The following is a 27,852-nucleotide window of genomic DNA, read 5'->3' as shown; positions in this document are numbered from 1 at the left end:
TGCTGATGTGGCCCGGGATGAAATTGAGTCTGACACCCCTGTATTAGAGAGAGAATTATGACCTGTTTAACTTCCTGACACTAACTCTAAGCAGCTTGCCAAGATTGTTTTAATCAAAGCAAATATTTTAATAATCATAATCATTTGAATGATGTGTTTTTATGCAAACAACCACTATAGATGACAATAACAAAGTACAGTACTGTGTACAGTACCCTCCCACCCCAGAAAAATGGGGCTCCCCGGAAGCCATGATGTAATTCGAACACTGTAATTTACCACGCGTATAATGTTTTTTAATTATGTTTTTTAATATTGGAACATTTCCCCTTGGTCAGATCTTTCGCTATTTCAACCTAGACTTCCACTGCTATGCCGATGACACTCAGATTTACCTCAGCACCAACTCCCCCCACAACCCACCCTCCTCCCACATCAACTCCTGCCTCTCTGCAATAGAAAACCTGGATGCAACAGAATTTTCTCACAATAAACAGCGACAAAACAGAACTCCTCCTCATCGGCTCCAAATCTACCCTCAGCAAAATCAACAACCCCACACTCACCATTGATGCCACCTCTGTTTCCCCCTACCCCCCGGCACGCAACCGTGGCATGATATTTGACCCAACCCTCTCCCTTGAGCCCCACATTCGCCAACTTGTCAAAATCTCCTTCTATCACCTTGCAACATTGCCTAGATCCAACCCTCCCTCACATCTCCTGCTGCCGAGAAGCTCATTCACACCTGCATCTCCTCCCGCCTCGACTACTGCAACTCTCTCCTCTACGGCATAAGCACCACCTCCATCAATGAACTCCAACTGGTCCAGAACGCAGCAGCCCGACTCCTAACTCACACCAAATCATGGCATCACATCACTCCAGTCCTCAAAGACCTCCACTGGCTCCCTGTTTACCACTGGATCACCTTCAAAATCCTGACCCTCACCTATACAAAGCCTTCCACCAACATACTCCTCCCTACCTCGTTGACCTCCTCTGCCCCTACCAACCCCAACGGTCCCTCAGATCCACCTCAGCTGGTCTACTTTCCAACCCCAAGTCCAACCTCCGCAGCTTTGGGGAGAGAGCATTCTCCAGGGCAGCTCTCAAGCTTTGGAACTCCCTCCCACAACACATTGGAGACTGATTCGCTCAGCCTATTTCAGTCCCGCCTCAAGACCCATCTTTTCTCCTCTGCCTACTCCTAGCCCCCCCCCCTTATCCATTTGTCCGTGTGAGAGTGCGCCTGTGTGTGTCGTTCCTCTGCTGTTTGTCCCACACCGTTTCCCCTCTATAGTGTTCAGCATCTTTGAGTCCCTGAAAAGCACTATATAAGTCAAATTTATTATTATCATTATTATTATTAATGACATCAGATCTAAAATGTTATTCCTTTGTTTATCGCCGATCCTTTAAAAGTGGCAGATAAAATTTCTGAGTGGCAGAAAAAATATATACTTTTAATACTTACATTTTTGAACAATCAGAAGTGAGCCTCAAGTTACAAGAGGTTGAGAAACCCTGATCTAGAGGATTTGATGTCCCCTCATCATGCGGCGTGAAAAGAGATTATATTGACCACCATTACTTACTATTACATGACATGCAATCATCTATTTGCATGAGCATCCTTATATGTAGACTTGTAGTTTTCCCACATCCGTAGTACTGGTATGAAAGGGGACTTTATGTCAGAGAGAAAGTAAGAAAGAGGACATTGCAGCATTGTCATTTTCACATTTGTACTTTTTTCTGGAGAGAAGAAAGAAAGAAAAAAGTACATCAAGAGGGGTGGGGACTTGGGAAGAGGGTGTGTCAACCTCTGATTAAAAAGGTTTGTGTCCGTGCTCTCTTCACAAATCCCTCTCTTCCACCATCTCAACAACTCAAAGTTATCATACAATTCTGGTGAGTGGAAATATTTTCATGAATCCTTTTTGAAATACAGCATTAACTATTTTGGATTTCATTTGTCTAAATACTTGATACCTGATATGTAGCATGATGTGGTATGAGATGCATGAATCAGCTTCTGGGTGTGGTTTGTGTACTGTGTGGAGTGCTACGTGTAAATAGAGTTAAGTTGTAAATATAATGTAAGATTATACCAATTCTAATTTGAATGTTATAACGGCGACAGATGTGAAGTTGGTTTGGAATTCAGGAAATGAAAGCTAAAAGGGATTCTGGGGGGAAAAAAACAATGAAAAGTTCTTTTAAAAAGGCATGCAGTAGGGTGGGGCAACTGAGGATGTGAAAAGTAGTGAGTCACGACAGTGTATAACGGTACAGCCGAGCCAAAGCCGTTGAGAAGAAACAACCAGTAAAGTGAATGGGCAAGCAGCAATTAGATGCCTTGAATTGTTTTAGAAAAATGCAGACTTGAATGCCACACCAAACTACCAATTTGCTTCTCTGTTGCACCACCCATACAGCGCTTGATCATGTCTCTTGTTTAAAACCAATGGTCACTAGAAATGGAGTAATAGCCCTGAGGGACACAGAAAATATGACAAGGCAACAAACGAGCAACATTTAGAGAGAAGGAAAATCTGAGTTTGTACTGAATGCATTTTTAAAATAATTCTGTTCTATTCATGAGACTAATGAGGAAGGGCGTTGGGTGGTAACATTCCTGATCTAAGATCATGCTTGTTAAGACAAGCTACTCAACCAAGAGTCCAACCCATGTGTTTAAATGTAGCATGAATCATTACCACGGTACTGCATTACCACCGCCATGTAAAATGAATTAATAAATAAACACTGGAATATACAGTCAACACTATTTTCTCGTTCCAGCCAACATGACGCAGCTCCCACAGGCAATGGCCCTCCTCGGAAACGTCTTCGACAAGTACGCTGGAAAAGACGGAGACAGCAAGACTTTGACCAAGAACGAACTGTCTGAACTGCTCCACAAAGAGCTTGATATGAAAGTAAGTAGAAAAGATGTAGCACTATTGCAATAGAGAGCTGTGCCACTTTGACATATGTTTTATATTTACTATCTACTTACAACTACTTCTCCTTCTGTTTTTATTTCTTTAGCCCAGCAACAAAGGGGATGTGGACAAATTCTTCAAGGCGCTGGATAACGACGGGGATGGTGTTGTTAATTTCCAGGAGTACGTCACTTTCGTAGCAGCCCTCTGCTCGATGTGCAAGGGTCAATAATTCGGCCACATTGCCTCAAAACTAAATTTGTACTAAATTAAAAAAAATGGAAGATCCAACTTGCACCAGTTTTACAGTCACATCTATAAAATATACATGTCATTATCATTTGTTCTGAGAAAGAAAACTTGGCTAAACACATACAGATGAGGATTATTATGTAGGCTTGAGGACCTACTGAATTTGAGTATCACTGATATTGAAGTGATTAATAAAGAAACATAAATAAACATTGTTACATTTTGTGAATGCTTTGTGTGTGTCCCTAAATGAATTACAGATATTGTACAAACTCAGCTGACCCTCTCTACTGCACATCTACTAGGCCGAAATACCTTTAAAATGATCTTTAAAAACATGATTTGCCTTTTCATATAGGCTAACACGTTAACTAAAATGTCTCTTAGCTCATCATTCAGGGACCGATCCCATACAGTAAATGTTCACTATTATGTCACTGTTTAGATGCTTTACACAGGAAATAACACTGAGGGAGAGGCAAACAGCTGTACATCTGCATGTGGTCCTTAAAAGGCTGAGTTAAGAGTGGCTTGCGTGATGTATGTATAAAATACAGCTCCAAACCGTATAAGCGGTAATCACCATGGTACTAAAGAAACTAAGGAATCCATTGTTACCAACCATGTCATGCTAGCTTGTCTGGAAGGAAGCTAAAAAACGGGACGCACCCTATTTTTGCCCTGATAAAGCTTCACTGTGAACAACACACCTGTGTTGAAATCGGCAGGAGGAGAGTTAGTAATGTTACCTGTTAGCAACCGGTGGGCAGCACAGTCCTGCTTAAATAAATAATGGGGCTACTAACATTAACGGAGGTGCCATTGTTTTATTATTATGACGCATTCAAACGCTGCTCAGGAAAAATGACATTGGGTGGAGATTAATTACAACACTATCATGATGTGTTTGAAGGAGATGTTTTCATAGTAATATAAAATAGATATATGTGTCAAACTCAAGGCCCGCACCTCATTTTATGTGGTCTGCGAGAGCTGGCAAAGAATATCATTTGCTTAGAAGTACGGTGTCCATAAACTACATGTCCCACAATGCATCTCGATTTTGTTACCTGCGCACTGAAGTGTGTCAATATCAGTAGTTTCCAGCGGCGGCACGTGGTCGCCAAAATGTCAAAGAATAATGTTTGTGTGAACATATCCGTACAGGAAGCAGCAGAACAATCAAGTTTGCACCATTGGTCGCACTACTGAAAAACAGTTTAGGGGAGAGGGATATGTCGCGAGGTGTTTTAACTCCTTAGTGAATTAGGAAGGGAGCGGAGAAATGTTTGCCGTGTGTGTGTGTGTGTGTGTCTGTGTGCGTGCGTGCGTGCGTGCGTGCGTGTGCGAGTGCGCTGCCCACCGTCAGTGACAGCTACTCTGTCACATTGTTGTACCATAGTTCTGCCCCTCTCAACTGCGACCAAAAAGTTAAACAAAGTCAATGTAATAAATAGTGCTTGATAATATTTGTGTCATGGTAAAAAAAAAAAGAACTTTACTATTCACTTGAAAATGTTGATCTTTGATGGATGAGTAATGATGAGGGTTTCTTAATCTCATAAATTCATGGGATCTATGTTATAATAACACAGAGAAAAGTGAGTGTGTGTGAGCCCACATTCAGTATTTTTGTGTCTAAGTACATGCATATATGCACAAGCATGTGTTTTTGTTACTGAACTCATTTTTTAAATAAATTGTACAATAGCTGTACACTTGAATGTCTGCTTGCAATAATTTTTTCTAGACTTCTGCTTTCAGAGCTAGTTATTAATTAAGTTGTTACTAAAAAACAATAATAATCGAATGCAGAGGCAATTATGTAATATGATAAATAGTAGATATACAGTATTTATATAGTCTTACAGTTATAACCGGCCCTTTGAGGGCAACCATAATGCTGATGTGGCCCGGGATGAAATTGAGTCTGACACCCCTGTATTGGAGAGAGAATTATGACCTGTTTAACTTCCTGACACTAACTCTAAGCAGCTTGCCAAGATTGTTTTAATCAAAGCAAATATTTTAATAATCATAATCATTTGAATGATGTGTTTTTATGCAAACAACCACTATAGATGACAATAACAAAGTACAGTACTGTGTACAGTACCCTCCCACCCCAGAAAAATGGGGCTCCCCGGAAGCCATGATGTAATTCGAACAATGTAATTTACCACGCATATAATGTTTTTTAATTATGTTTTTTAATATTGGAACATTTCCCCTTGGTCAGATCCTTCGCCATTTCAACCTGGACTTCCACTGCTATGCCGATGACACTCAGATTTACCTCAGCACCAACTCCCCCCACAATCCACCCTCCTCCCACATCAACTCCTGCCTCTCTGCAATAGAAAACCTGGATGCAACAGAATTTTCTCACAATAAACAGCAACAAAACAGAACTCCTCCTCATCGGCTCCAAATCTACCCTCAGCAAAATCAACAACCCCACACTCACCATTGATGGCACCTCTGTTTCCCCCTACCCCCCGGCACGCAACCGTGGCATGATATTTGACCCCACCCTCTCCCTTGAGCCCCACATTCGCCAACTTGTCAAAATCTCCTTCTATCACCTTGCAACATTGCCTAGATCCAACCCTCCCTCACATCTCCTGCTGCCGAGAAGCTCATTCACACCTGCATCTCCTCCCGCCTCGACTACTGCAACTCTCTCCTCTACGGCATAAGCACCACCTCCATCAATGAACTCCAACTGGTCCAGAACGCAGCAGCCCGACTCCTAACTCACACCAAATCATGGCATCACATCACTCCAGTCCTCAAAGACCTCCACTGGCTCCCTGTTTACCACTGGATCACCTTCAAAATCCTGACCCTCACCTACAAAGCCCTCCACCAACTTGCTCCTCCCTACCTCGTTGACCTCCTCTGCCCCTACCAACCCCAACGGTCCCTCAGATCCACCTCAGCTGGTCTACTTTCCAACCCCAAGTCCAACCTCCGCAGCTTTGGGGAGAGAGCATTCTCCAGGGCAGCTCTCAAGCTTTGGAACTCCCTCCCACAACACATTGGAGACTGATTCGCTCAGCCTATTTCAGTCCCGCCTCAAGACCCATCTTTTCTCCTCTTCCTACTCCTAGCCCCCCCCCCCCCTTATCCATTTGTCCGTGTGAGAGTGCGCCTGTGTGTGTCGTTCCTCTGCTGTTTGTGCCACACCGTTTCCCCTCTATAGTGATAAGTGTCTTTGAGTCCCTGAAAAGCACTATATACGTCAAATTTATTATTATTATTATCATTATTAATGACTTTATATCTAAAATGTTATTCCTTTGTTTATCACCGATCCTTTAAAAGTGGCAGATAGAATTTCTGAGTGGCAGAAAAAAAAAATACTTTTAATACTTACATTTTTGAACAATCAGAAGTGAGCCTCAAGTTACAAGAGGTTGAGAAACCCTGATCTAGAGGATTTGATGTCCCCTCATCATGCGGCGTGAAAAGAGATTATATTGACCACCATTACTTACTATTACATGACATGCAATCATCTATTTGCATGAGCATCCTTATATGTAGACTTGTAGTTTTCCCACATCCGTAGTACTGGTATGAAAGGGGACTTTATGTCAGAGAGAAAGTAAGAAAGAGGACATTGCAGCATTGTCATTTTCACATTTGTACTTTTTTCTGGAGAGAAGAAAGAAAGAAAAAAGTACATCAAGAGGGGTGGGGACTTGGGAAGAGGGTGTGTCAACCTCTGATTAAAAAGGTTTGTGTCCGTGCTCTCTTCACAAATCCCTCTCTTCCACCATCTCAACAACTCAAAGTTATCATACAATTCTGGTGAGTGGAAATATTTTCATGAATCCTTTTTGAAATACAGCATTAACTATTTTGGATTTCATTTGTCTAAATACTTGATACCTGATATGTAGCATGATGTGGTATGAGATGCATGAATCAGCTTCTGGGTGTGGTTTGTGTACTGTGTGGAGTGCTACGTGTAAATAGAGTTAAGTTGTAAATATAATGTAAGATTATACCAATTCTAATTTGAATGTTATAACGGCGACAGATGTGAATTTGGTTTGGAATTCAGGAAATGAAAGCTAAAAGGGATTCTGGGGGGAAAAAAACAATGAAAAGTTCTTTTAAAAAGGCATGCAGTAGGGTGGGGCAACTGAGGATGTGAAAAGTAGTGAGTCACGACAGTGTATAACGGTACAGCCGAGCCAAAGCCGTTGAGAAGAAACAACCAGTAAAGTGAATGGGCAAGCAGCTATTAGATGCCTTGAATTGTTTTAGAAAAATGCAGACTTGAATGCCATACCAAACTACCATTTTGCTTCTCTGTTGCACCACCCATACAGCGCTTGATCATGTCTCTTGTTTAAAACCAATGGTCACTAGAAATGGAGTATTAGCCCTGAGGGACACAGAAAATATGACAAGGAAACAAACGAGCAACATTTAGAGAGAAGGAAAATCTGATTTTTTACTGAATGCATTTTTTAAAAGAATCTGTTCTATTCATGAGACTAATGAGGAAGGGCGTTGGGTGGTAACATTCCTGATCTAAGATCATGCTTGTTAAGACAAGCTACTCAACCAAGAGTCCAACCCATGTGTTTAAATGTAGCATGAATCATTACCACGGTACTGCATTACCACCGCCATGTAAAATGAATAAATAAATAAACACTGGAATATACAGTCAACACTATTTTCTCGTTCCAGCCAACATGACGCAGCTCCCACAGGCAATGGCCCTCCTCGGAAACGTCTTCGACAAGTACGCTGGAAAAGACGGAGACAGCAAGACTTTGACCAAGAACGAACTGTCTGAACTGCTCCACAAAGAGCTTGATATGAAAGTAAGTAGAAAAGATGTAGCACTATTGCAATAGAGAGCTGTGCCACTTTGACATATGTTTTATATTTACTATCTACTTACAACTACTTCTCCTTCTGTTTTTATTTCTTTAGCCCAGCAACAAAGGGGATGTGGACAAATTCTTCAAGGCGCTGGATAACGACGGGGATGGTGTTGTTGATTTCCAGGAGTACGTCACTTTCGTAGCAGCCCTCTGCTCGATGTGCAAGGGTCAATAATTCGGCCACATTGCCTCAAAACTAAATTTGTACTAAATTAAAAAAAAATGGAAGATCCAACTTGCACCAGTTTTACAGTCACATCTATAAAATATACATGTCATTATCATTTGTTGTGAGAAAGAAAACTTGGCTAAACACATACAGATGAGGATTATTATGTAGGCTTGAGGACCTACTGAATTTGAGTATCACTGATATTGAAATGATTAATAAAGAAACATAAATAAACGTTGTCACATTTTGTGAATGCTTTGTGTGTGTCCCTAAATGAATTACAGATATTGTCCAAACTCAGCTGACCCTCTCTACTGCACATCTACTAGGCAGAAATACCTTTAAAATGATCTTTAAAAACATGATTTTTCTTTTCATATAGGCTAACACGTTAACTAAAATGTCTCTTAGCTCATCATTCAGGGGCCGATCCCATACAGTAAATGTTCACTATTATGTCACTGTTTAGATGCTTTACACAGGAAATAACACTGAGGGAGAGGCAAACAGCTGTACATCTGCATGTGGTCCTTAAAAGGCTGAGTTAAGAGTGGCAATTACGTGATAAAATACAGCTCCAAACCTTATAAGCGGTAATCTTCACCCACAGTCTGTAATTATTCTGTGTTCACAACTGAGTTGTCCACCATAGATGATATAGATTTTATGTTGCAATGTTGCCCCCTTGTGTTTAGATTTTTCACTCTGAGGTGCCCATGCTATTTATTTCCCCATGGCTGGAATCAATTAAGAAAGGGGATGAACAATATTTACCAAATGTTCTTAAAGGATAGGAAGGACTACAACAAATACTAGATAAGTACTTATAACTGTGAAGCCAGTGGAAGGCGATTCATTTTCAGTTTTTAGTCATTTTTTTTTTTATTTCACAAAGGTGGAATACATACGTACACAGTACATATAGATAGATAGATAGATAGATAGATAGATAGATAGATAGATAGATAGATAGACAGATAGATAGATAGATACATAGTAACTTTATTGATCCTGGGGGAAATTCAAGTTTCCAGCATCACAGTTCCATAGTGCAAATCACGTTAGTAAAAAGGCAGTGAAAAAGTTAGTAGTGCAAAGTACAAAAAAATATACCAGATATAAAAATACAAGGAGATGAAGAAAACTGTTAAAACTGAATATAGTGCAGGCTAACAACTGAGATACAGGACTATTCAAAAAGTGAATATAGTGCAGAAGAGACTGTGAAGGTGCACTGTGTGCATTATTATCTGTCCTGAAGACCGTCCTCCTTTGTCCCCCCCCCCCACTCCCTCCCTAGAGAGGTGTTATACAGTTTGATAGGGGACAAAGGATTTCCTGAGTCTGTCTGTGGAGTACTTGGATTATATATATATATATATATTCACGTTTTTAATAGTCGTGTATCACAGCTGTTACCCTGCACTATATTCAGTTTTAACAGCTGTCTTCATCTCCTTGTATTTTTATATGTGGTATATTTTTTTGTACTTTGTACTTTGCACTACTAACTTTTTTACTGCCTTTTTACAAACATGTTTTTGCACTATGGAACTGTGATGCTGGAAACTTGAATTTCCCTTGGGATCAATAAAGTTACTATCTATCTATCTATCTATCTATCTATCTATCTATCTACCTACCTACCTACCTACCTACCTACCTACCTACCTACCTACCTACCTACCTACCTATCTATCTATCTACCTACCTATCTATCTATCTATATGTACTGTGTATGTATGTATTAGCAAAAGACAGATGTTCTGGTCACCCTATAGTAGGGAACCACTGTCTTACAGTCTGACTTGTTAATTACTAATTTAGCCTGAAAATAACACTGACTGACTGACTCACAACTTGCCATACACTTACAGTATGTGGCCTATCCTATCCAGGAAACTCCACCACATCCACAGTGACCCACACGGAACGCATCCTGGGGCGGGCTTCGTGAATCACCGGACTCTGTCGGCTCTTTCCGGAGATCTCGGGTCAGTTAGCTATAGCCGAAGCTGATTAGCCTGCTACTGCAAAGCTAATGTTTGTGGGATATTTACCGTTAGCAGCGGAACCGGAGTGGATGATACAAAGAGTATAGTGAAATATGGCGGACGTCGAGGGAGAAGGAATATGTTCATCAATCCCTCCGTTGCCTCACCCTTCGTCTCGTAACGGCTCCGGTAGCGGTGGCGGTAGCGGTAACGTTACACCGGGCACCGGCGGCGGCGGCGGCGGCGGCGGTTGCCAGACAGCAGCAACAACCACCACCGTTACTTCAGGCCCACGGCTAGTCCGGATAGTGAAGTCTGACTCGGGCTACGGCTTCAATGTTCGAGGACAAGTTAGTGAAGGAGGGCAACTACGGAGCATTAACGGGGAGCTGTATGCTCCACTGCAGCATGTCAGTGCTGTTTTACCGGGAGGAGCCGCCGACAGAGCCGGTATCTCCAAGGGGGACAGGATCCTGGAGGTGTAAGTGGCTACTATCTCAGCTTAAACTCACATTTTAACTAACGTATACATGACTTTTTCATCTCAGAATGACTGTCACCGGTGGGTGTCATTCACTGTCTCCTTGCTGGGACCAGTGTCGGCCAACAGAAAGCCTGTGTGAGCATGCACACTATCATATACTGGTGGTATTGCAGGGGAAGAGTAGCCTGTGAGTGCATGCACACTATCATGCACACTATCATGTACTATCATCCTGGTCTTGCAGGGGCAGAGTAGCCTGTTTATCCTAATGAAACAGAAAGCCTGTGTGAGCATGCAGACCATCATGCACTATCATATACTGGTCTTGCAGGGGCACAGTAGCCTCTGTGAGCATGCACACTATCATATACTGGTCTTGAAGGGGCAGAGTAGCCTTTGTGAGCATGCACACTATCATATACTGATCATATACTGGTTTTGCAGGGGCAGAGTAGCCTGTGTGAGCATGCACACTATCATACTGGTCTTGCAAGGGCAGAGTAGCCTGTGTGAGCATGCACACTATCATGTACTGGTCTTGCAGGGGCAGAGTAGCCTTTGGGAGCATGCACACTATCATATACTGGTCTTGAGGGGCAGAGTAACCTTTGTGAGCATGCACACTATCATATACTGGTCATATACTGGTCTTGCAGGGGCAGAGTAGCCTGTGTGAGCATGCACACTATCATACTGGTCTTGCAAGGGCAGAGTAGCCTGTGTGAGCATGCACACTATCATATACTGGTCTTGAAGGGGCAGAGTAACCTTTGTGAGCATGCACACTATCATGTACTGGTCTTGCATGGGCAGAGTAGCCTTTGGGAGCATGCACACTATACTGGTCTTGAGGGGCAGAGTAGCCTGTGTGAGCATGCACACTATCATATACTGGTCTTGCAGTGGCAGAGTATCCTGTGTGAGCATGCACACTATCATATACTGGTCTTGCAGTGGCAGAGTATCCTGTGTGAGCATGCACACTATCATATACTGGTCTTGCAGAGGCAGAGTAGCCTGTGTGAGCATGCACACTATCATCATACTGGTCTTGAGGGGCAGAGTAGCCTGTGTGAGCATGCACACTATCATATACTGGTCTTGCAGGGGCAGAGTAGCCTGTTCATCCTCATGAAAGGAGTGTCTGTGTGTGTGTTTGTGTGTCAAGAGAGAAACCATCCAGGGATCATTAGAAATTCCTGTCACACTGAAACCTATTCCACAGCCATGCCAAATATTCTCTCAAGTCAACTATTATGTACTCATATTATTTCTTTATATTAATCTTGTCTCTATAGGTGGAGGCTTCAGATAAGCCTAGTTGTTATTTTCTTGCCTCTTCCTGCACTGTATATCATTCATTTAATTTTGTTTTGTTATGTTGTATAGTCTTAAATTGTGCAAAACAAATAAAAAAAAGTCACCCCTGGTGCACACTCATATCACTGGAACCAGATGCAGTTTGTAATATTTCTGCATAGCTTGCTTTGCATGGATTTTAAAATCATAGTTTATTTCTACCCACTGCAGCTTTAAAGCATAAACAAGTGCAAAGGGTATATGCATGAACATGTACCCAAACATTACATTCATCACAATGAATAATAGGATGCAGGGGTGAAATAAAACATCTGGAACCAGATGTTTGTAATATTTCTCCATAGCTTTGCTTTACTTACATCACTGGATTTGGTCAGTTAACAACACATGGCTCTGATGTTACTATATCAGTGATGTGTGTGTGTGCTGCATTAAAGGATGGATGGATGGAGGTGGTTGTCCTCACTGGCCCCGTTAGTATGCATGGAGATTGCTTGGCTGATGTTAGGCTCTGTTGCTATGGAGAGGAGCACACAGCGCAGCGTCAGTACTGTGTGTCTGTTTGTGTGGAATAAGGTGATGCAGAAAGGGAGGGATGCCTTCAGTTCGATTCTGATTGGCTTGGGTCTCTAAAAAAATTCAGCATCTCATTGGCTGGCTTTTGCACACTGCTTTGCTAATGGATGGCCTGCAGTAACCTGGCAGTTTGTTGACCCCATTATTTCTGTGTGCAAGCATGTGGACGTATACCATACGATACCATATGATACAACTTTATTGTCAGTTTGCACTGAAATTCATTTTGGATCCACATGCAGCTCAGTTTGAGAAAAAGTACACATACAATAGACATACTGTTACCATAGACAAACAGACAAGTAAGACCCATCAGAGAAAAAACAAAACACATCACAATTATTCATTCATGACCCATTAAAAAATTATAATCTGTCCTCTGGATTTACATGTCCTTAGCAGCTCATTCATTATTATTTAGCAACAAGATGGACTGATGGACAAAATAGCCTGATGCGATTAAATGTAGGGACTCTTCTCCCCCCCCACCCCCCCCATCCTATTATTCATTGTGATGAATGTAATGTTTGGGTACATGTTCATGCCTATATCCTTTGCACTAGTTTATGCTTTAAAGCTGCAGTGGATAGAAATAATGTTTAAATAAAGTTTTTATAAAACGGTCACTATATCCTGACAGTAGTGCATGAGACAGATAATCTGAAAGACATGTGTCCTGTGTGTCCTCTGGTGCTCCTAATGGCATCTGCAAGATTTCACAGACCGGAGGAAAACAACCAATCAGAGCCGAGCTGGAGCCTGCCGTCTCTTAGCAGCTGTCAATCACTCGCGAACTCCGATCAAACGGTCAAACTAGGCAGCGCTGATCAAATATGAATCAATATTCTGTTACTGTAATGCCTATTTCTCACCTCAAATGTGTTCAGAAACATCTTGTAGTGTACTGTTTAGCTGTTAAATGAGAAAGTTTGTGACCCGGCAGCCATGTCGAGATCTCCTGAGGAAATACCAAGCACCGCCCACCAGATTTTTTAAAGCCTGAAAACAGAGCCATGAGGAGGTGCAGAAGTCTAGTTTTCGCTCAGAGCACTTGAATTACAACATGCTGAAAGGTTATTATGGAATTTTTGCCCAATGATGCCAAAAATATTCTACCTACTGCAGGTTTAATAGCCTAATTTGGGACCGTGTCATCTCCTGTGTCTCCCATTCAGTAGATAAGACGGGCCCAAATATGACTAGATGTTTACACATTCATTGTTGTATGTAGCTGAAGATTTGACTTTGGTGCATGCAGCCTTTCTGCCTTCCTTTCAAGGCACAGTATGTGCACAATAACTGCAAGTATGCACACAGTGTTGTGCCTGCATGCTAGCTGCGGCATTATGGAGCCTCTATGCAATCAATACTTCTTTGCACATTTACAAACAACTCCTGCTTCTTAGCCTTTGATGCAGAATAATCTATAGTGCCAGACAACTGTTTTCAGCCTCCTGCTTGATGATAAAGGCTATGTAAACACTCAGAACAATACACCTTCTCTCTTGCAGTGTATATTATTGTAGCATATTTGAGTTTTAGCTTGTGTATGTGTGCATGTTTGCTTGTGCATAAGCGTGCATGCCTAGAGTACATAATAGAAAACGGCAGTGATATAAACAAATAAACCATTACCTTGAATTATATATACAGATAGAAGAAGTGAAAATACGACACATAGGGAAAATGTCTCTTAAAAACAATTTATGATGCTTAGAAGTGCTGATAGTGCAAGTGCAAAGGGCACCACATCAGGTGCTTATTATATAGGCTAGTCATAAAGCTGCCAAAATGCTTCGTCTGTACTTTGTGTCGTAGGAGCCGTTTGTTCTTTCTCGCACTGCACCTGCAAGATGTTTTTTATTTGTGTCTCCCCTATCAGTCTTTGCTTATTTCTACCTACATAATCAGCTTTCAGCTTTGCTATGTGTGCGCCCTGGCTCGGAAGGCCTCTCTCCCTTGACTTGCTTGCGTGTGAAGTTATTAGGTGTTAGAGAGCATTAGTCGTGTGTCACCCTGTCGACATAAGCCATGACATCATGGCTGATATAACAGATCAGCTGCCAGTCACAAGTATATATGTTGCAAATCGGGAAGCAGGAACGCTGTATGGCATGTGTTGGCTTTACAGCATTTTTGCATCAATGCGATGAAGTGCCTTATTTTGAGTATGTGTATTATTAAGATTGCAGTTGAGTTCTTATTTCCTAATTTTTCCTTTTCCATTTCTAAGGCTGTGTGTATTGTCAAGAATCTAGCGATATGATACGTATTGTGATACGTATCATATCATATCAATTTTTAAAATCTCATTTTAGGAAAAATGTGATAGTATGAAGACCACACCACCATATACATAAAATGTGAGTTAAAAAAAAAAGTTTTTATTCTATCAGAATAATGGGATCTGCATTTGCATTTATCACAGTCCCTGTAACATCCAACATCTTTGCATTTAAACTATTTATTAAAAATCAATACAGTGTTTTTGAGAATTGATACAGTATCACAAAACATAATATTGCGATACTCAATATTTTCTTACACCACTATCAATTGTCCTATTCACTGTTGTCATTGGGGAGGCAGTAGACAGACATGCTATACTAAAACTATATATTTTCTGTTATTTAATGGTGTATCTACAGTAAAAACAAAACATAACATTTTCTATTATTTAATGGTGTTCTGATACAGAGGGCTTTTGCCAGGGATCTCAAGGATGTGATTCCTAACTAGCTTCCCATCTGTGAACATTGCCAATTGGGTTCATTGAACATTGACAGCCTCAGTTCTCATGAGGAAGAGATGACATAATAACATTTGTGGGCCTTTCTGGATATGAATTGGGCATGTTTGTTTACAAAATGCTCTGACGATCATAATAAAAGTAGGATTAGCTTATAGGCCTATACAAACTTGTTGTACACAGTTACACCCCTGAAAGCTATTAAAGAATGTTGGCAGTTTTTGGTCATGGATAGGCAGTGTGGAAATGGAGAACAGGGACTTGAGAATTGAGTTTTACCTGTCAGAAAAGTATATTTTAACAACATATTCTAACATTGAGGTGATGCTGAGAGCTTTAAGAAGAGATGCTGTGGCTGTTTTGAGTAAAGTTAACTAGGTCAGGAGGGCACTACGTCAGCACAGTCATGCCTCTGACACACGCCTGCCATAGGGCACACACCCAGTGTTACTCATGCTCAGCTGTGCTAATGACATAAACCAAAGGTCTTATTCCAGAGGAGGAAAAAGTGAGGGCAGAGAGATTTTGAGGACAGAGCCTCTGTCACTCTGTGACGCGTAAACAGAAGCTGTTTCTCTTGATTCACTTTCGGCCATTTCATTCAGAAATTAGGTTCTATTTAGGGCTCTGATAATTCAATGCTTCACTCTTTCCCCTTGAGATAAGCCTACAATGCACCATTATTATGAATTAAGTGTCTAAATACAACAGTCCTGTGTAAATGTTACCTTTGTGAAACTTGCCAGTTTTTCATTGTTGTTGTCAGTGTGTCAGAAATGTGTTAAAGGAACAGTGTGTAACAATTTGGGGGTCTATTGGCAGAAATGGAATATAATATAAATAAGTATGTTTTCATTAGTGTATAATCACCTGATAATACAAATCATGTTTTCGTTACCTTAGGACAAACCAAACACTGTTAACTTTTCTTGCTTGTCAATAACGTTACTCGTTTCCGTCACCGCCACTCTCTCTCTCTCTCTCTCTCTTTCTTCACCACTCACTTCCCACGTAAACACACTCTACGCACTGGCTCTGCTCCAAATGACCTACGCTTCTCTTCCAACAAATGACTCTCCATTCGCGTTTTTGCGTCGGCCACTGTACCTCTTCAACACGTTTGGCACGCGGGAGGAGCTTCAGTTGGTTGCAATCTCATCACCTCATCACTAGATACCGCCAGATTTTACACACTGGACCTTTAATCCACGTCTATTTAAATTTTTTGAAGCTGTAGTTTTTAGTATTATTATAATTGATTGCTTTATGTAGTGAGATATGTCGTGTATTTGTAATCTTGGATATGTAAAACCTTTCAGTTTAATTCAGTCCAGTACAAACTCAGCCTCAGAATGTGCCATAGACACAAACAATGTAAGGAAATGAGAAAAGGCTCTGCATGAATAAAAAAGAAACTCAACTTCTATCTAAATCTCTTGCTCCATGTTTTTTCTACAGTAACAGTGTGAATGTAGAGGGAGCAACCCACAAGCAGGTGGTGGACCTGATCCGGGCTGGAGAGAGGGAGCTGGTTCTGGCCGTGCTGGCCGTCCCGCCTCAGGAGGCCGACTGCCTGGATCCCGGAGACGACGTGTCAGCCCAGTCCTGCTATGACTACTCCGACAAGCAGGCCGTCCCCATCTCTGTGCCGAGCTACAAACACACTGAGCTCAACCAGGAAAAGTTTGTGGTGGGTGCACTTGTGGATGAAGATGAGGATTGATCTTCAACTCCCTGTCCTTGTGTTAGGACATTCATTCTCAGTAATCTCTTTCTCTGCACTCTCTGTCTTCCAGGTATATAATGTGTACATGGCAGGCAGGCAGCTGTGCTCCAAGCGTTACCGCGAGTTTGTGATCCTACACCAAAACCTGAAGAGGGAGTTTGCCAACTTTACGTTCCCCAAGCTGCCTGGGAAATGGCCATTTTCTCTGTCGGAGCAGCAGCTGGACGCACGACGCAGAGGCCTGGAAGAATACCTGGAGAAAGGTAAGGGAGAGAGAAGTAAGGAGACGTAGGGTTTCTATAAAACTTTTGATAACCCTCGCTCGGGGTTTTAAAGTTAAGTAATGGGGTAAAAAATTTGGAAATGCCTGTGAGAAGTACTGTCCACTCCAGAATACATAACTATTTGTTGTGTTGCATTGTATAATAGGGGTGGGGGGGAAAAATCGATTCACCTATGTATCACGATTTATTTTACGATTTTGAAATACATTTTTTACAGCCAGAATCAATATATTTGCTTCATTTGAGTCTGAGGAGGTAGAAGAAATCACCACTTTTATTGTTGTTGTCTGAGTAACGTGGCGTCATATTCGTTCCGTATCTTTCACCCAAAACAAATCGCAGCCGACCCCAGCGAGCCGAAACGAGAAAGTAGAAAACAGCGGAGGGTCCGCGTGGATACAACCTTCACCCTCTCATTTTAAATCCAAAGTGGTAAACACTACAAATACAGTAAAGTATGGAAACACTTTGGGTTTCACACATTACCAGGAAAAGCAGAGTTAGACATCACGGCTAAAGCTGCATGCTAACTCTGTCATGAACAGGAAACGTTGTCGTATTGCGGTAACGCGCGGTCAAGCCAGCCGTCACTCTCATCTGTGTGATCAAATCAGCCGCCACTGCAACTGTAGAGCACCCATATACTGACATTCATATTAAATGCATTCAAATGGGCCTAATTGAGCTGACCATGGCTTTATAAAGAGAACAGAGCTGACGGGAAAGCTAGCGACAGACTTGGCGAAGATAGGGGAAGTATACACATGGGACTACGTCCGATGTTTCAAATTAAGGTGTTAACAAAGGGATGTGTCCATACAAAATGCATACATGTAAATAAGATTGATTGGATTGGATATATTCACTAGAAGTATAAAAAATGTTACATGTCCCTTATAAATTATAAATAAAATACCACTAATTTGTGAGGGAAATGTCTTTTATTCTTTGATTTTTGGATTGCTGGAAAGAATTCAATAAATAATTCCTGACGATGACTGATATATTTTAAATCAAACATTTTTACTGTATTAATTTAAATATTTTCCAAAGTAAAAGTCCCTAGAAGTGTATGATTTAACCTTTTCTCATGGTCTAGTGTTAAAAAAGTTAACAAAAATCACAATAAATCATCGAGTAATATCGAATCGCAATACTTAAAAATCGCAATACATACCGAATCGGCACCCAAGTATCGAATCGGGAGATAGGTGTATCGTCCCAGCCCTATTGTATAACCACTGTTATTTCAAATTTAAAAAAATCTTTGCCTGATATATTTTGTCTCTTATCTGCAGTGTGCTCTGTACGGGTAATTGGAGAAAGTGACATCATGCAGGAGTTCCTGTCTGAATCAGATGAGGTAAAAAAAGAAAAACCTACTTGTTTGTGTCTTTTTGTGGTCGTCTGCCCGTGACTCACCGTGCAGTCTGTCTCTCCTTCTCGTGACCTAGAACTATAATGGCGTGTCGGATGTGGAGTTGAGAATAGCCATGCCCGACAAAACCACGCTCACCGTCAGAGTTCGCAAAAACTCTACTACAGACCAGGTCTACCAGGTAAACACACACGCACAGGCCTGAATAACTTTTAACCATTATAACCATGACCTCATCATTACAGTCATCTCGCAAAGGTTTTACTCTTTCTGTTTCCTTTTTTCACCCCCTCTCATTCTGTCTCTGTCTTTCTCTTTCAGGCTGTGGTTATGAAACTAGGGATGGACAGTGTAACAGCCAGTTACTTTGCTCTGTTTGAGGTCATCAACCACACCTTCGGTTAGTAAGAACATGTAATTATTTAGCTTTGAATTTGTGTGTATGCTCCTTTTCTACACCGAAATATGTTTCCCATCGTTCTTTAAAACACAGATTTAGACTTTAGTTGTTGCCAGTATCGCCTAATGACAAAGAGTTATGGTTGTTCAATAGCCGTCCTTTTCAAAACAATCTAAAATCCTGACCTGATTTTTATGAATGTTCGTTTATGTCCCTTCAAGGCTAGTGTAGTACAAAGATAGGTCGGATTTTTAAAAAAAGCAGCTAAATGAATCAATATCAGAAGTAGTTCTTTTCAACCCACGTAGCACCACTGAATTCATTCTCCATGAACCGTGTGCTCTGTCTCTTGCCGCAAAGACAGAAGCAGCAGCACAGCAGCGGTAAAAACGAGAGATTTTTGATGAGAATTTTGCATGCAGGTTGCAAGAGTTCAGAATTGTTTCTTTTTTCTGCCAAAAAATTAATTAGAAGTTCAGCATTTTTGTATCCCTCAGTCATGCGGAGAAAGTCAAACATGTTTTTATCAGTTGCAGATTAGATTATCATAAATATTTGCATTCCTTCCGCTCTTCGAAATCTCTCTCTTATTTCTGAATTGGAGGAAAGACAGCAGCTAGAGATCTTCTTGGAGCAAAAACAAGATGATGAATCGCCACCCTTCCTCTTGCCTTTTCACACTGGTTACCTTTTAGTTTCAGGGTTGACTTGAAGATACGTTTCCTTACATTTAATGTGCGCGCTGTAGTGTATAACCTTTTAACCTAATATGCATCTGTTGGCTGCTTTAAAGATGAGATCAATTTGCCAAAGCTATTGGACTTTAGTCTGAGAAGCGTTGAATGAATCCTACCATCTGTTAGATCACCTCTTGACCTTTACTTTTGCTTTCACTATAAAACCTCTGTTCTCACCTCTGTAACACCTCTTGCACTTACGTTTGTCAGTCAAGCTTTAATGGCAAGAGTTAAACAAGACTGAGAATCAACAGCCATGCTATAGCAGCTCTCTGAGGCTGTACCGCAGTGATAAATGCCAACGCATCTTAGTTGAATGTGTTCATTCAGCAGCTAGTATCTAACATATTTAAACACTAAATGCTAATCTTTCCTGGGGTTTGAATAACTACAAGAAATAGCATTAATAGCAACAAAGGTAGAGAAAGTAATTATTATGTCAAGACAGAGCAACAGTTTTTATTTTCTCGCCACATAAGAATGGGATATAACTCTCCTTCCTTCTCTCCCTCACTTTCTTTTCTTTCTTCTTCAGTGCGTAAGCTTGCCCCCAACGAGTTCCCCCACAAACTGTATGTACAGAACTATACCTCAGCCATCCCAGGAACCTGCCTCACCCTGCGAAAGTGGCTCTTCACTACAGAAGAGGAGATTCTGCTCAATGACAACCAGCTTGCTGTCAACTACTTCTTTCACCAGGTGTGTGTGCATACAGTTACTTCTGTCTTTCTTTATCGTGGTGTGTGTGTGTGTGTGGATGTGCTTTTTTGTGTTTAGGGTTTGTTTTCACAGTGTCCCCTTTTTTGTCCCTATCTTCGCAGGCTGTGGATGACGTAAAGAAAGGCTTCATCAAAGCCGAACAGAAGTCCTACCAGCTGCAGAAGCTGGCGGAGCAGAAGAAGATGTCCATGGTCAGTCTCTCACATGTTGATAGACACCACACATCTACTCTACTACTGCTCCTGAGTAACTTACACAGACAGAGACAGATAGAGTCACTTGTTATAGTTCAGTGTGGTTTATGTCATCCCCTCTCTACCACCTGTTCAGTCTCCCTTCACTGTGTGTGATATAACGCAGTGGAAAAGGTACAGAGTCCTCTGGGGGTGGAGGTTTTCTAACAGTGAGAGTGTAGAGGAAAATGTGCATAGAGAAAGCGAGTGAGTTCTCTTCTGTCTGAGAACATAAATAGATTAAACCTGCCCCAGCAGGTAAAATACTCACGCCCTATTTTCAGATCAGTTTGGCTGCAGGGAATAACTAAAGGCCCTGACTGTTCTCTGCTTTTTAGCTATAAAGATTAGATACAGAAGGTGCATCCTGCATCTAAACTTCAGTCATTTGCAGAACTACATATTGTAATATATAGTAAAAAAAACACTCTCCTGTCTCCTCTGCCTCTTTCTTTCTCAGTATCTGAGTTTGTTGAGGGGTTGCGAGGGCTACAATGAGATCATATTCCCACACTGTTCCTGCGACTCCCGACGTAAAGGCCACGTCATCACAGCCATCAGCATTCACCACTTCAAGCTGCACGCCTGCACCGAGGAAGGGACACTCGAGGCAAGGGCAACTGTTTGTTAGTGTGCCTGTGTGTGTGTGTAAACATGTTTTATATGTATAATGGAGTGAGTGTATTAAAGCCTCAGTGTTGCTCCAGAACCAGGTGATTGCGTTTGACTGGGGGGAAATGCAGAGGTGGGACACGGATGAGGAGGGAATGGCCTTCTGCTTTGAATATGCACGAGGAGAGAAGAAACCACGCTGGGTCAAGATATTTACACCCTATGTGAGTAACACATGCACAATATCACAGTGAAGTTCTAGTGAAAATATCATTTAAATGGAAAATGCGTAGGAATGGAGAATGTGTAGGAGCCCTGACATGTCATCTGTTCAGTTTTATAGAATAATGACTTAGATAACCAGTTTCTGATCTTACGCACCTGCAACATTCATAACAGCTTTTTAATTTAAAAAAAGTGTCTGCCTACACAGTATTTAAATTCCTGTTACATAGCTTCAGAACCTGCTTTTCTTTGTAAATAAGTAAAATAAAAATGTCTAAGTGAAATATAAATGCGTAAGATCACTAGAGTTACTTCTATAATTTAAAAGAACAGTTTGACCTTTTGGGAAATGCGCATATTCGCTTTCTGCGAAGAGTTAGGTGAGATCAATACCACTCTCATGTCCGTATAGTGAATATATAACTACCGCAGGCAGTCCGACTAACTTAGCTTAGCCTAAAGACTTGACAAGAAAAACAGTCTACGAGCTAAAGCTCACCTCTCAATTGTTTAATCCATACAAAACCCAAAGTTTTGTCCGGTTACACTATTTCTTGGCGGTGAGCAGTTGCCAGGCAACCAGAGGAGACTCCAGGAAGTTAAAGGTTCCAGCCAAGAAATAGTCTGGCACATAACTCCCCCTAAAACTGCAAATTTCTTTTTTACATTTCAGTTTTTGTACGGATTAAACGTAGATATAACTTGTTATTTAGTGAGCTTTACAGGTGCTGGTAGGTGGATTTTCTTACCATTTGACCGAGCTAGGCTAGCTGTTTCTTTCTGTTTCCAGTCTTTGTGCTAAGCTCAGCAAACCAGCTGCTGGCTGTAACCTTATATTTACAGTACAGACATGAGAGTGGTTATCTAACTCTCCCAGAAAGTGAATAAGCATATTTCCCAAAATATCAAACTATTCCTTTAAAGGAAAATATGTGAACCTTATCAACATCAATCTTATTCGTCTTAAATCTCAATCTCTGTTTCTCTCTTTGTATTTGTCGTGCTGTTCAGTTTAACTACATGCATGAGTGCTTTGAGAGAGTCTTCTGTGAGCTGAAGTGGAGGAAGGAGGTAAGGACCATCTACGAACTAACCTGCTCTATTACAAACCATTTATTTCTTTCCTTCATCATACCTGCAACGTGTGTGTTTCTACAGGTGGAAGAGGAGGCTACAGACAAGGACAATAAGAACTGCAGTAAAGATGGTATGTGTGGCAAGGTAAGGCTTTGCCTGCCTCTGTCCAGTCGATGATTAATCAATAGTCTGGGTGAATTTCTCAGTTTGTGTGTCTTCCTCCTGATTGCTGTTTCTGTTTCAGAATATTTTCCAGCTGCTGAGGCACAGAAGGGATGGAGGCACCTAGGAAGGGAGATTGTTACCTCTTAACTAGACACCGTCGTCACCGACTCGGCTCAGTTCGGCCCTCATCTAGCCCCAGACCCAGCAGCTATTAACTACATGGTCATCATTTACACTCCATCAGCTACAACCTGAGAAGCTACCCCCAACACATGCAAACCAACAAGCACCTGCAAACGAACAAATCGAAGCATAAAAAGCTACAGACACATGAACCAGAACTCTTGAATCCAGCGCACCATAATCATGCATTAAGCAGAGCTCTGTCAAAAAGAAACGAGGCCTCTATAGACTTACAGTCATGGATTCATGCAAGCCTTCTTCTTATTGGCAGGGACTGGAAGTGGAATGGGACTTGTACATGAGGTGGTTTTGAGCCTCCTCTGAAGGAGTCCTACCGGGAAGAGGAAGCTGAAGTGAGTAAGGAAATATTGTCGGACTAACAAGGGAAAGTGGAAGCTGTTAGTGCTCGCAGAGGGGAACACAGATCAGCGATACTGAGCGTTGACCACAGGAAGACACTTAGTTTCTCCATTTACGGATCAGAGCAGCAGTGTCTTTTTTGTCTTTGGCCAGTTGTTAACGTGTTAACACAGGGGGCCCAAAAAGGCCTGGGGCCAACCAGAGCGAGGCCCTCAGAATGTAAGTCACAGCTGAATGACGTCACATACATAGATTTTCATCTGTTTGCTGATCAATTTGCATTTATAAAAGAAAACTATTAACATTGTAATGTGGCAAATGAGAAGCGGGAGAGAGAAAGCGGACATTTTTGACTCTTTTTTTTTTTTTTTTCATTCAGAGACACAGCTGTGATGATTTGACACATGAGCAGGAACAATGTTAAACTTTAGACTAATGTTGCACTTTATCCAACAGTATTAACAACCTCCAAGTGTGGGAAATGTAACCTAAGAAGCAGATAGTGGGCATAATACTGGAACTACTAGTTAGTTTACATTCACGATTGACTGACTGACTACAGTATGATTGTGTACTGCATCATCAAATGGCATGTGCAGTGTGCAGAGTGATGCATTACACTTTTATGTATTTATAGTATTACGTGAACACTCCATGCAGCAGTGAAGGTGTGGAGCACTGGTCAGACAGTGGAGTACAGTATGTTTAGTGTGCATTACCCATAAGAGACAGCAGGGGTCCTTCTCCTCCTTTCTGCTCCCAAGGAGGCTCTGATTACTTTGTTTCTGAGAGCTCCCACAGGATTTATAATAGGCCTGCAATTCAGAAGGCCTTTCCACTTGCAGCACTATTTATCTCTGTAGCTGGTACATTCGCCGTACTGTTGAACCACTTATGCACTACAGAGTCGGGTTAAGTGGGAAGAGGATTTCTTAGCAAAAAAACGGCAACTTGCACACTTCATCAACATGATAGATATGGAAATGAACTGTGCACATTCACTAAAGGTTTTGTAGCAACTGAACTGCAGTGTAATGTAATAAACAGTGTAATTCAATGTCCCTCTAAATGAGCCCAGTTAATGTTCTCATTCCTAGAATAATGTAATAAAAATAATGTGATAAGGTAGGTATAACATAATTATCTGATGATGCAATACTGACTTCAGGCTGACAACTAAATAAAAAATAAAATAATGTAGTTACAGATTATTACATCATTAAAATGTGACTCCATGCTGACATTAAACATTAATCATTGCTCAGTGCAATATTGTGATAGTACTACCTTTAAGAAGCTTTATTGCATTATGAACCCATTTAAAAGGACATTTTTTAAAGTTTTTACTTTTTCCGAAATATGCTACATGTTCAGTTGCTTTTAGCTTTTACAAAATGAGCCCTTCTGTTCGTGCTGGGTGATTATGGTTTATTATCATGAAGGTAAAAAGAAAATTTAACAAAATCAATATACTGCATAAAAAACTTCAACTAAATTTCCTAGTTATTAATTAAAGGGGCAGTGTGTAGGATTTGGCGGCATTTAGTGGTGTGGTTGCAGGTTGCAACCAACTGAGTACCACTCCGCTCACTCCTCCCTTTCCAAGACTGTGGTAACGTGAGCCACTGAGTTCAAAACCGTGGTAACGCTGTTCGCCATGCTCAGAGGCCATCCTTACCATAATAACATTACTTTAGGAGCAACGGAAGTCAGACTGCGGCTGGCGGTACCACAGTTTTGCACACTGGCTCACGCTACCTCACTTTCACAAGTGCGTCAGAGAACTACCGTGGCCTGCAGGTACCGCAAAAATGCAAAAGGCTCTCTAGAGCCAGTGTTCGGTTTGTCCGTTCTGGGTAACTGTAGAAACATGACGGACTCCATGAAGAGAACCCGCTCCCTATGTAGATATGAAGGGCTCATTCTCAGCTAACGAAAACACGATTCTTAGTTTCAGTTGATTATACACTAATGAAATATAATATATTACACTCTAAAAATATTATTATTTCACTATGAATAGTATGTTCCATTTCTGCTAATAGAGCCCTCAAAATGTTACGCAATGTTAATATTCCTCTAAGTCACATGATCAGTATATGATGCCAGTGAATGTCAGTAAACCATAATATTCAATCATCACCCAGCCCTGACTCCTATTTAGCTCCTAATGAGAATATCAACGGTATTTTTTGTTATCTACAAGCAAGTAAAGCGTCTCTTGCTAAGAGTGCTTGTTGTAACGATGGTGCTGTTCAACAAAGCCATTTTGGGTGATTAATGAGCTCCAACAGACCTTGGTGGTTGTGCAAAGGAGGCTTAATTGAATGTACTGAGCCTTGAATTGAGAGAATTGCAATCCTAAAGGCTGAATGCATTTCCCAGGATTCTTGTCTGTTTACTGGACCGTGTCTGACGCGGTCGATTGTCTGACGTTGTCTGATCTGCCCACCTTCACCCCGGCCCGCTCTCTTTCTCTCTCTCTCGCTCTCTCTCTCTCTCTCTCTCTCTCTCTCTCTCTCTCTCTCTCATCCTGACTTAAAGTTTTGTGTCACACTAATATTATTTATTTCAGTAAGATACTATGTTAAATTCAGCATCTGTTAAGTTTCTCACCTGATAAGGTTTGGCTTTCCGAAGAAGAGTCACGCTAAGAAAAAGAGGATGGAGATTGACGACCTGCAGATTCTATGACATGTTGAAATGTAAAATTTAAGACAAAGTGTTTGGTTACGTCGCTTACTGTAATAAATTGTAACATATTCTTTTAAATAAACCGATTTATTGATGCAAAGTTAGTTCTTTTTCTTTATTTTGTGTGTGTGTGTGTGTGTGTATTACCCTTGTTGTGGGGACCTAAACCTGTTTACACAGTCACATTGTGGGGACTCGCTTTCCAAATGGGGACAAAAAATGCACGCCCCCACAATGGGGTGAGAACTTGGTTTAGGTTTAGGGTTAGATTTAGGTTAAGGTTAGGGTAAGGGTTAGGATTAGGCAAGTAGCAGGTACAGTTAGGGTTGGTCCAGGAAATCAATGTAATGTCCTCAAAATTCATGAAAACACGACTGTGTGTGTGTGTGTGTGCGTGCTTATTACTATGTGGGGACATAAATCTGTTTACACATCTCCCTTATGGGGACTCACTTTCCTTTTGGGGACAAAATGCAAGTCTCCATAATGTAAATCATTACATTTTAGGGTGACAACATGGTTTAAAGGGTTATGATTGATTAGGGTTTGGGTAAGTCTCCAGAAAATGAATGTACGTCAACGTAATGTCCTCTAAAGTGATGGAAATGACTGTGAGTGTGTGTGAGTTGAGACTCAAGGACTACCAAAATGAAAAAAATGAAGTTGAATAAATCAAGCAGAGTGAGATTTATCCTGTAAAGATGATTTTGCACTCGTTCTCATTGTGTAACCACATCTGTTTTCCTTCTTCTTCTCTACTGCATTGCCGTCCTCTTCTCTCTCGACTCCAACGTATTTTAATGAGATCTGAGAGACAATTACCCTACAGGCAGTGAAATGGCCGTTCCATATCGACCTGCATCGAGTGCCTGCACCTTATAATTAATAGCTATTGACTGTCGGTGGTCTGGGATGTTATCTTGGGACACATGTCTTGGGAAACCGTTCCTGAAAGATGTCTTGCAAATGGTCTGACGTCAGTGTTGATCAGTTTGATCACAGGAGGAGGCTGATGTGCCGCTTTGAAGGATAATTGAATTTAAAAATAAAAAGATTTCGTTACACTTCATTTTACAGGTCCGCAAATTTCATGGTAATTAGGTGATAATTAGCAAAGTAACTTATTTGTAATTTCTTTGGAATTACTACCAAATTACCCAAATGTTTACCTCAAGATTGATTGAAAATGACTTTATTATAAATATTACTTAATAATTATATGCTAAAATAGCATATAATCATTAAAAATCGGGCCCTTACGCTTGAGAAGCGGCGGTACACTGCTCTTCATCGGAGGTGGAAAACCAAAACTAATAGAAGACACTTCTGATCAGGCACAATTCTCACCATTGTGTGACTTATTGTCTACACAAATGTATCCTGGTAGCTAATGTCATGATTCAGGAAGTTTGTTTTTTCAAAGAAATTTCAAATAAGTTATTTGCCAATTATTATCTATTTATCAGCAGACATGGAAATAAAGCATATCAATTAACTTTGTATTCTTTTCCTGGAAATGTATTAAATAAATTACCAGCTATTGGGAAATAGCGGAATATAATTATTAAATAATGTTTATGATAGTCATTTTTGCAAAATGTTGAGGTAAATATTGGCGTAATTTGGCAGTAATTCCAAAGAAATTTCAAA

General features: G+C 41.0%; 3 protein-coding genes, 2 long non-coding RNA genes and 1 pseudogene across 6 annotated transcripts; 4 read left to right on the top strand and 2 right to left on the bottom strand.

Moving 5' to 3' along the window:
- The first annotated feature begins 232 nt into the window (after positions 1-232).
- On the top strand, positions 233-1,214 carry LOC141779844 (uncharacterized; annotated as a pseudogene).
- A 543-nt stretch (positions 1,215-1,757) lies between these two features.
- LOC141778989 (ictacalcin-like) lies at positions 1,758-3,417 on the top strand. Its single transcript, XM_074653588.1, has 3 exons — positions 1,758-1,914; positions 2,809-2,945; positions 3,058-3,417. Exons 2-3 carry the CDS (start codon positions 2,814-2,816, stop codon positions 3,181-3,183), a joined length of 258 nt encoding a protein of 85 aa, XP_074509689.1. The 5' UTR covers positions 1,758-1,914; positions 2,809-2,813; the 3' UTR covers positions 3,184-3,417.
- LOC141778991 (uncharacterized) lies at positions 3,073-3,667 on the bottom strand. Its single transcript, XR_012596169.1, has 2 exons — positions 3,541-3,667; positions 3,073-3,475 (listed from the first exon to the last, which is right to left on the bottom strand). It is a non-coding gene; the product is annotated as an uncharacterized LOC141778991 (long non-coding RNA).
- Positions 3,668-6,863: 3,196 nt separating this feature from the next.
- LOC141778987 (ictacalcin-like) lies at positions 6,864-8,523 on the top strand. Its single transcript, XM_074653587.1, has 3 exons — positions 6,864-7,019; positions 7,914-8,050; positions 8,163-8,523. The coding sequence occupies exons 2-3, from the start codon at positions 7,919-7,921 to the stop codon at positions 8,286-8,288; spliced, it is 258 nt and encodes an 85-aa protein (XP_074509688.1). The 5' UTR covers positions 6,864-7,019; positions 7,914-7,918; the 3' UTR covers positions 8,289-8,523.
- LOC141778988 (uncharacterized) lies at positions 8,158-8,768 on the bottom strand. Its single transcript, XR_012596168.1, has 2 exons — positions 8,647-8,768; positions 8,158-8,581 (listed from the first exon to the last, which is right to left on the bottom strand). It is a non-coding gene; the product is annotated as an uncharacterized LOC141778988 (long non-coding RNA).
- Positions 8,769-10,001: 1,233 nt separating this feature from the next.
- Positions 10,002-26,302, top strand: snx27b (sorting nexin 27b). Of its 2 annotated transcripts, none has more exons than XM_074653586.1 (13): positions 10,002-10,760; positions 16,867-17,098; positions 17,205-17,397; positions 18,717-18,781; positions 18,873-18,977; positions 19,118-19,196; positions 20,469-20,632; positions 20,755-20,844; positions 21,347-21,496; positions 21,594-21,722; positions 22,735-22,794; positions 22,882-22,944; positions 23,045-26,302. In XM_074653586.1, the coding sequence occupies exons 1-13, from the start codon at positions 10,393-10,395 to the stop codon at positions 23,087-23,089; spliced, it is 1,743 nt and encodes a 580-aa protein (XP_074509687.1). In that variant the 5' UTR covers positions 10,002-10,392; the 3' UTR covers positions 23,090-26,302. The 2 variants fall into 2 exon arrangements, with proteins under 2 accessions (XP_074509687.1, XP_074509686.1); XM_074653585.1 differs by having other exon boundaries at positions 10,006-10,760; positions 22,882-22,930.
- Positions 26,303-27,852: the final 1,550 nt, after the last annotated feature.

This window comes from Sebastes fasciatus, chromosome 12 (assembly GCF_043250625.1).
Source record: "Sebastes fasciatus isolate fSebFas1 chromosome 12, fSebFas1.pri, whole genome shotgun sequence".
Taxonomy (NCBI): Eukaryota; Metazoa; Chordata; class Actinopteri; order Perciformes; family Sebastidae; genus Sebastes; species Sebastes fasciatus.
This window is presented reverse-complemented; position numbering and strand designations above follow the sequence as displayed.

Excerpts from the sequence above, each read along its gene's own strand:
- LOC141778989 (XM_074653588.1), top strand. The coding sequence starts at position 2,814 with ATGACGCAGCTCCCACAGGCAATGGCCCTCCTCGGAAACGTCTTCGAC. Across the intron at positions 2,946-3,057 it reads ACAAAGAGCTTGATATGAAA|CCCAGCAACAAAGGGGATGT; the intron begins GTAAGTAGAAAA and ends TTATTTCTTTAG.
- snx27b (XM_074653585.1), top strand. The coding sequence starts at position 10,393 with ATGGCGGACGTCGAGGGAGAAGGAATATGTTCATCAATCCCTCCGTTG. Across the intron at positions 10,761-16,866 it reads GGGGACAGGATCCTGGAGGT|TAACAGTGTGAATGTAGAGG; the intron begins GTAAGTGGCTAC and ends TTTTTTCTACAG. Across the intron at positions 19,197-20,468 it reads GGTCATCAACCACACCTTCG|TGCGTAAGCTTGCCCCCAAC; the intron begins GTTAGTAAGAAC and ends TTTCTTCTTCAG.
- LOC141778987 (XM_074653587.1), top strand. The coding sequence starts at position 7,919 with ATGACGCAGCTCCCACAGGCAATGGCCCTCCTCGGAAACGTCTTCGAC. Across the intron at positions 8,051-8,162 it reads ACAAAGAGCTTGATATGAAA|CCCAGCAACAAAGGGGATGT; the intron begins GTAAGTAGAAAA and ends TTATTTCTTTAG.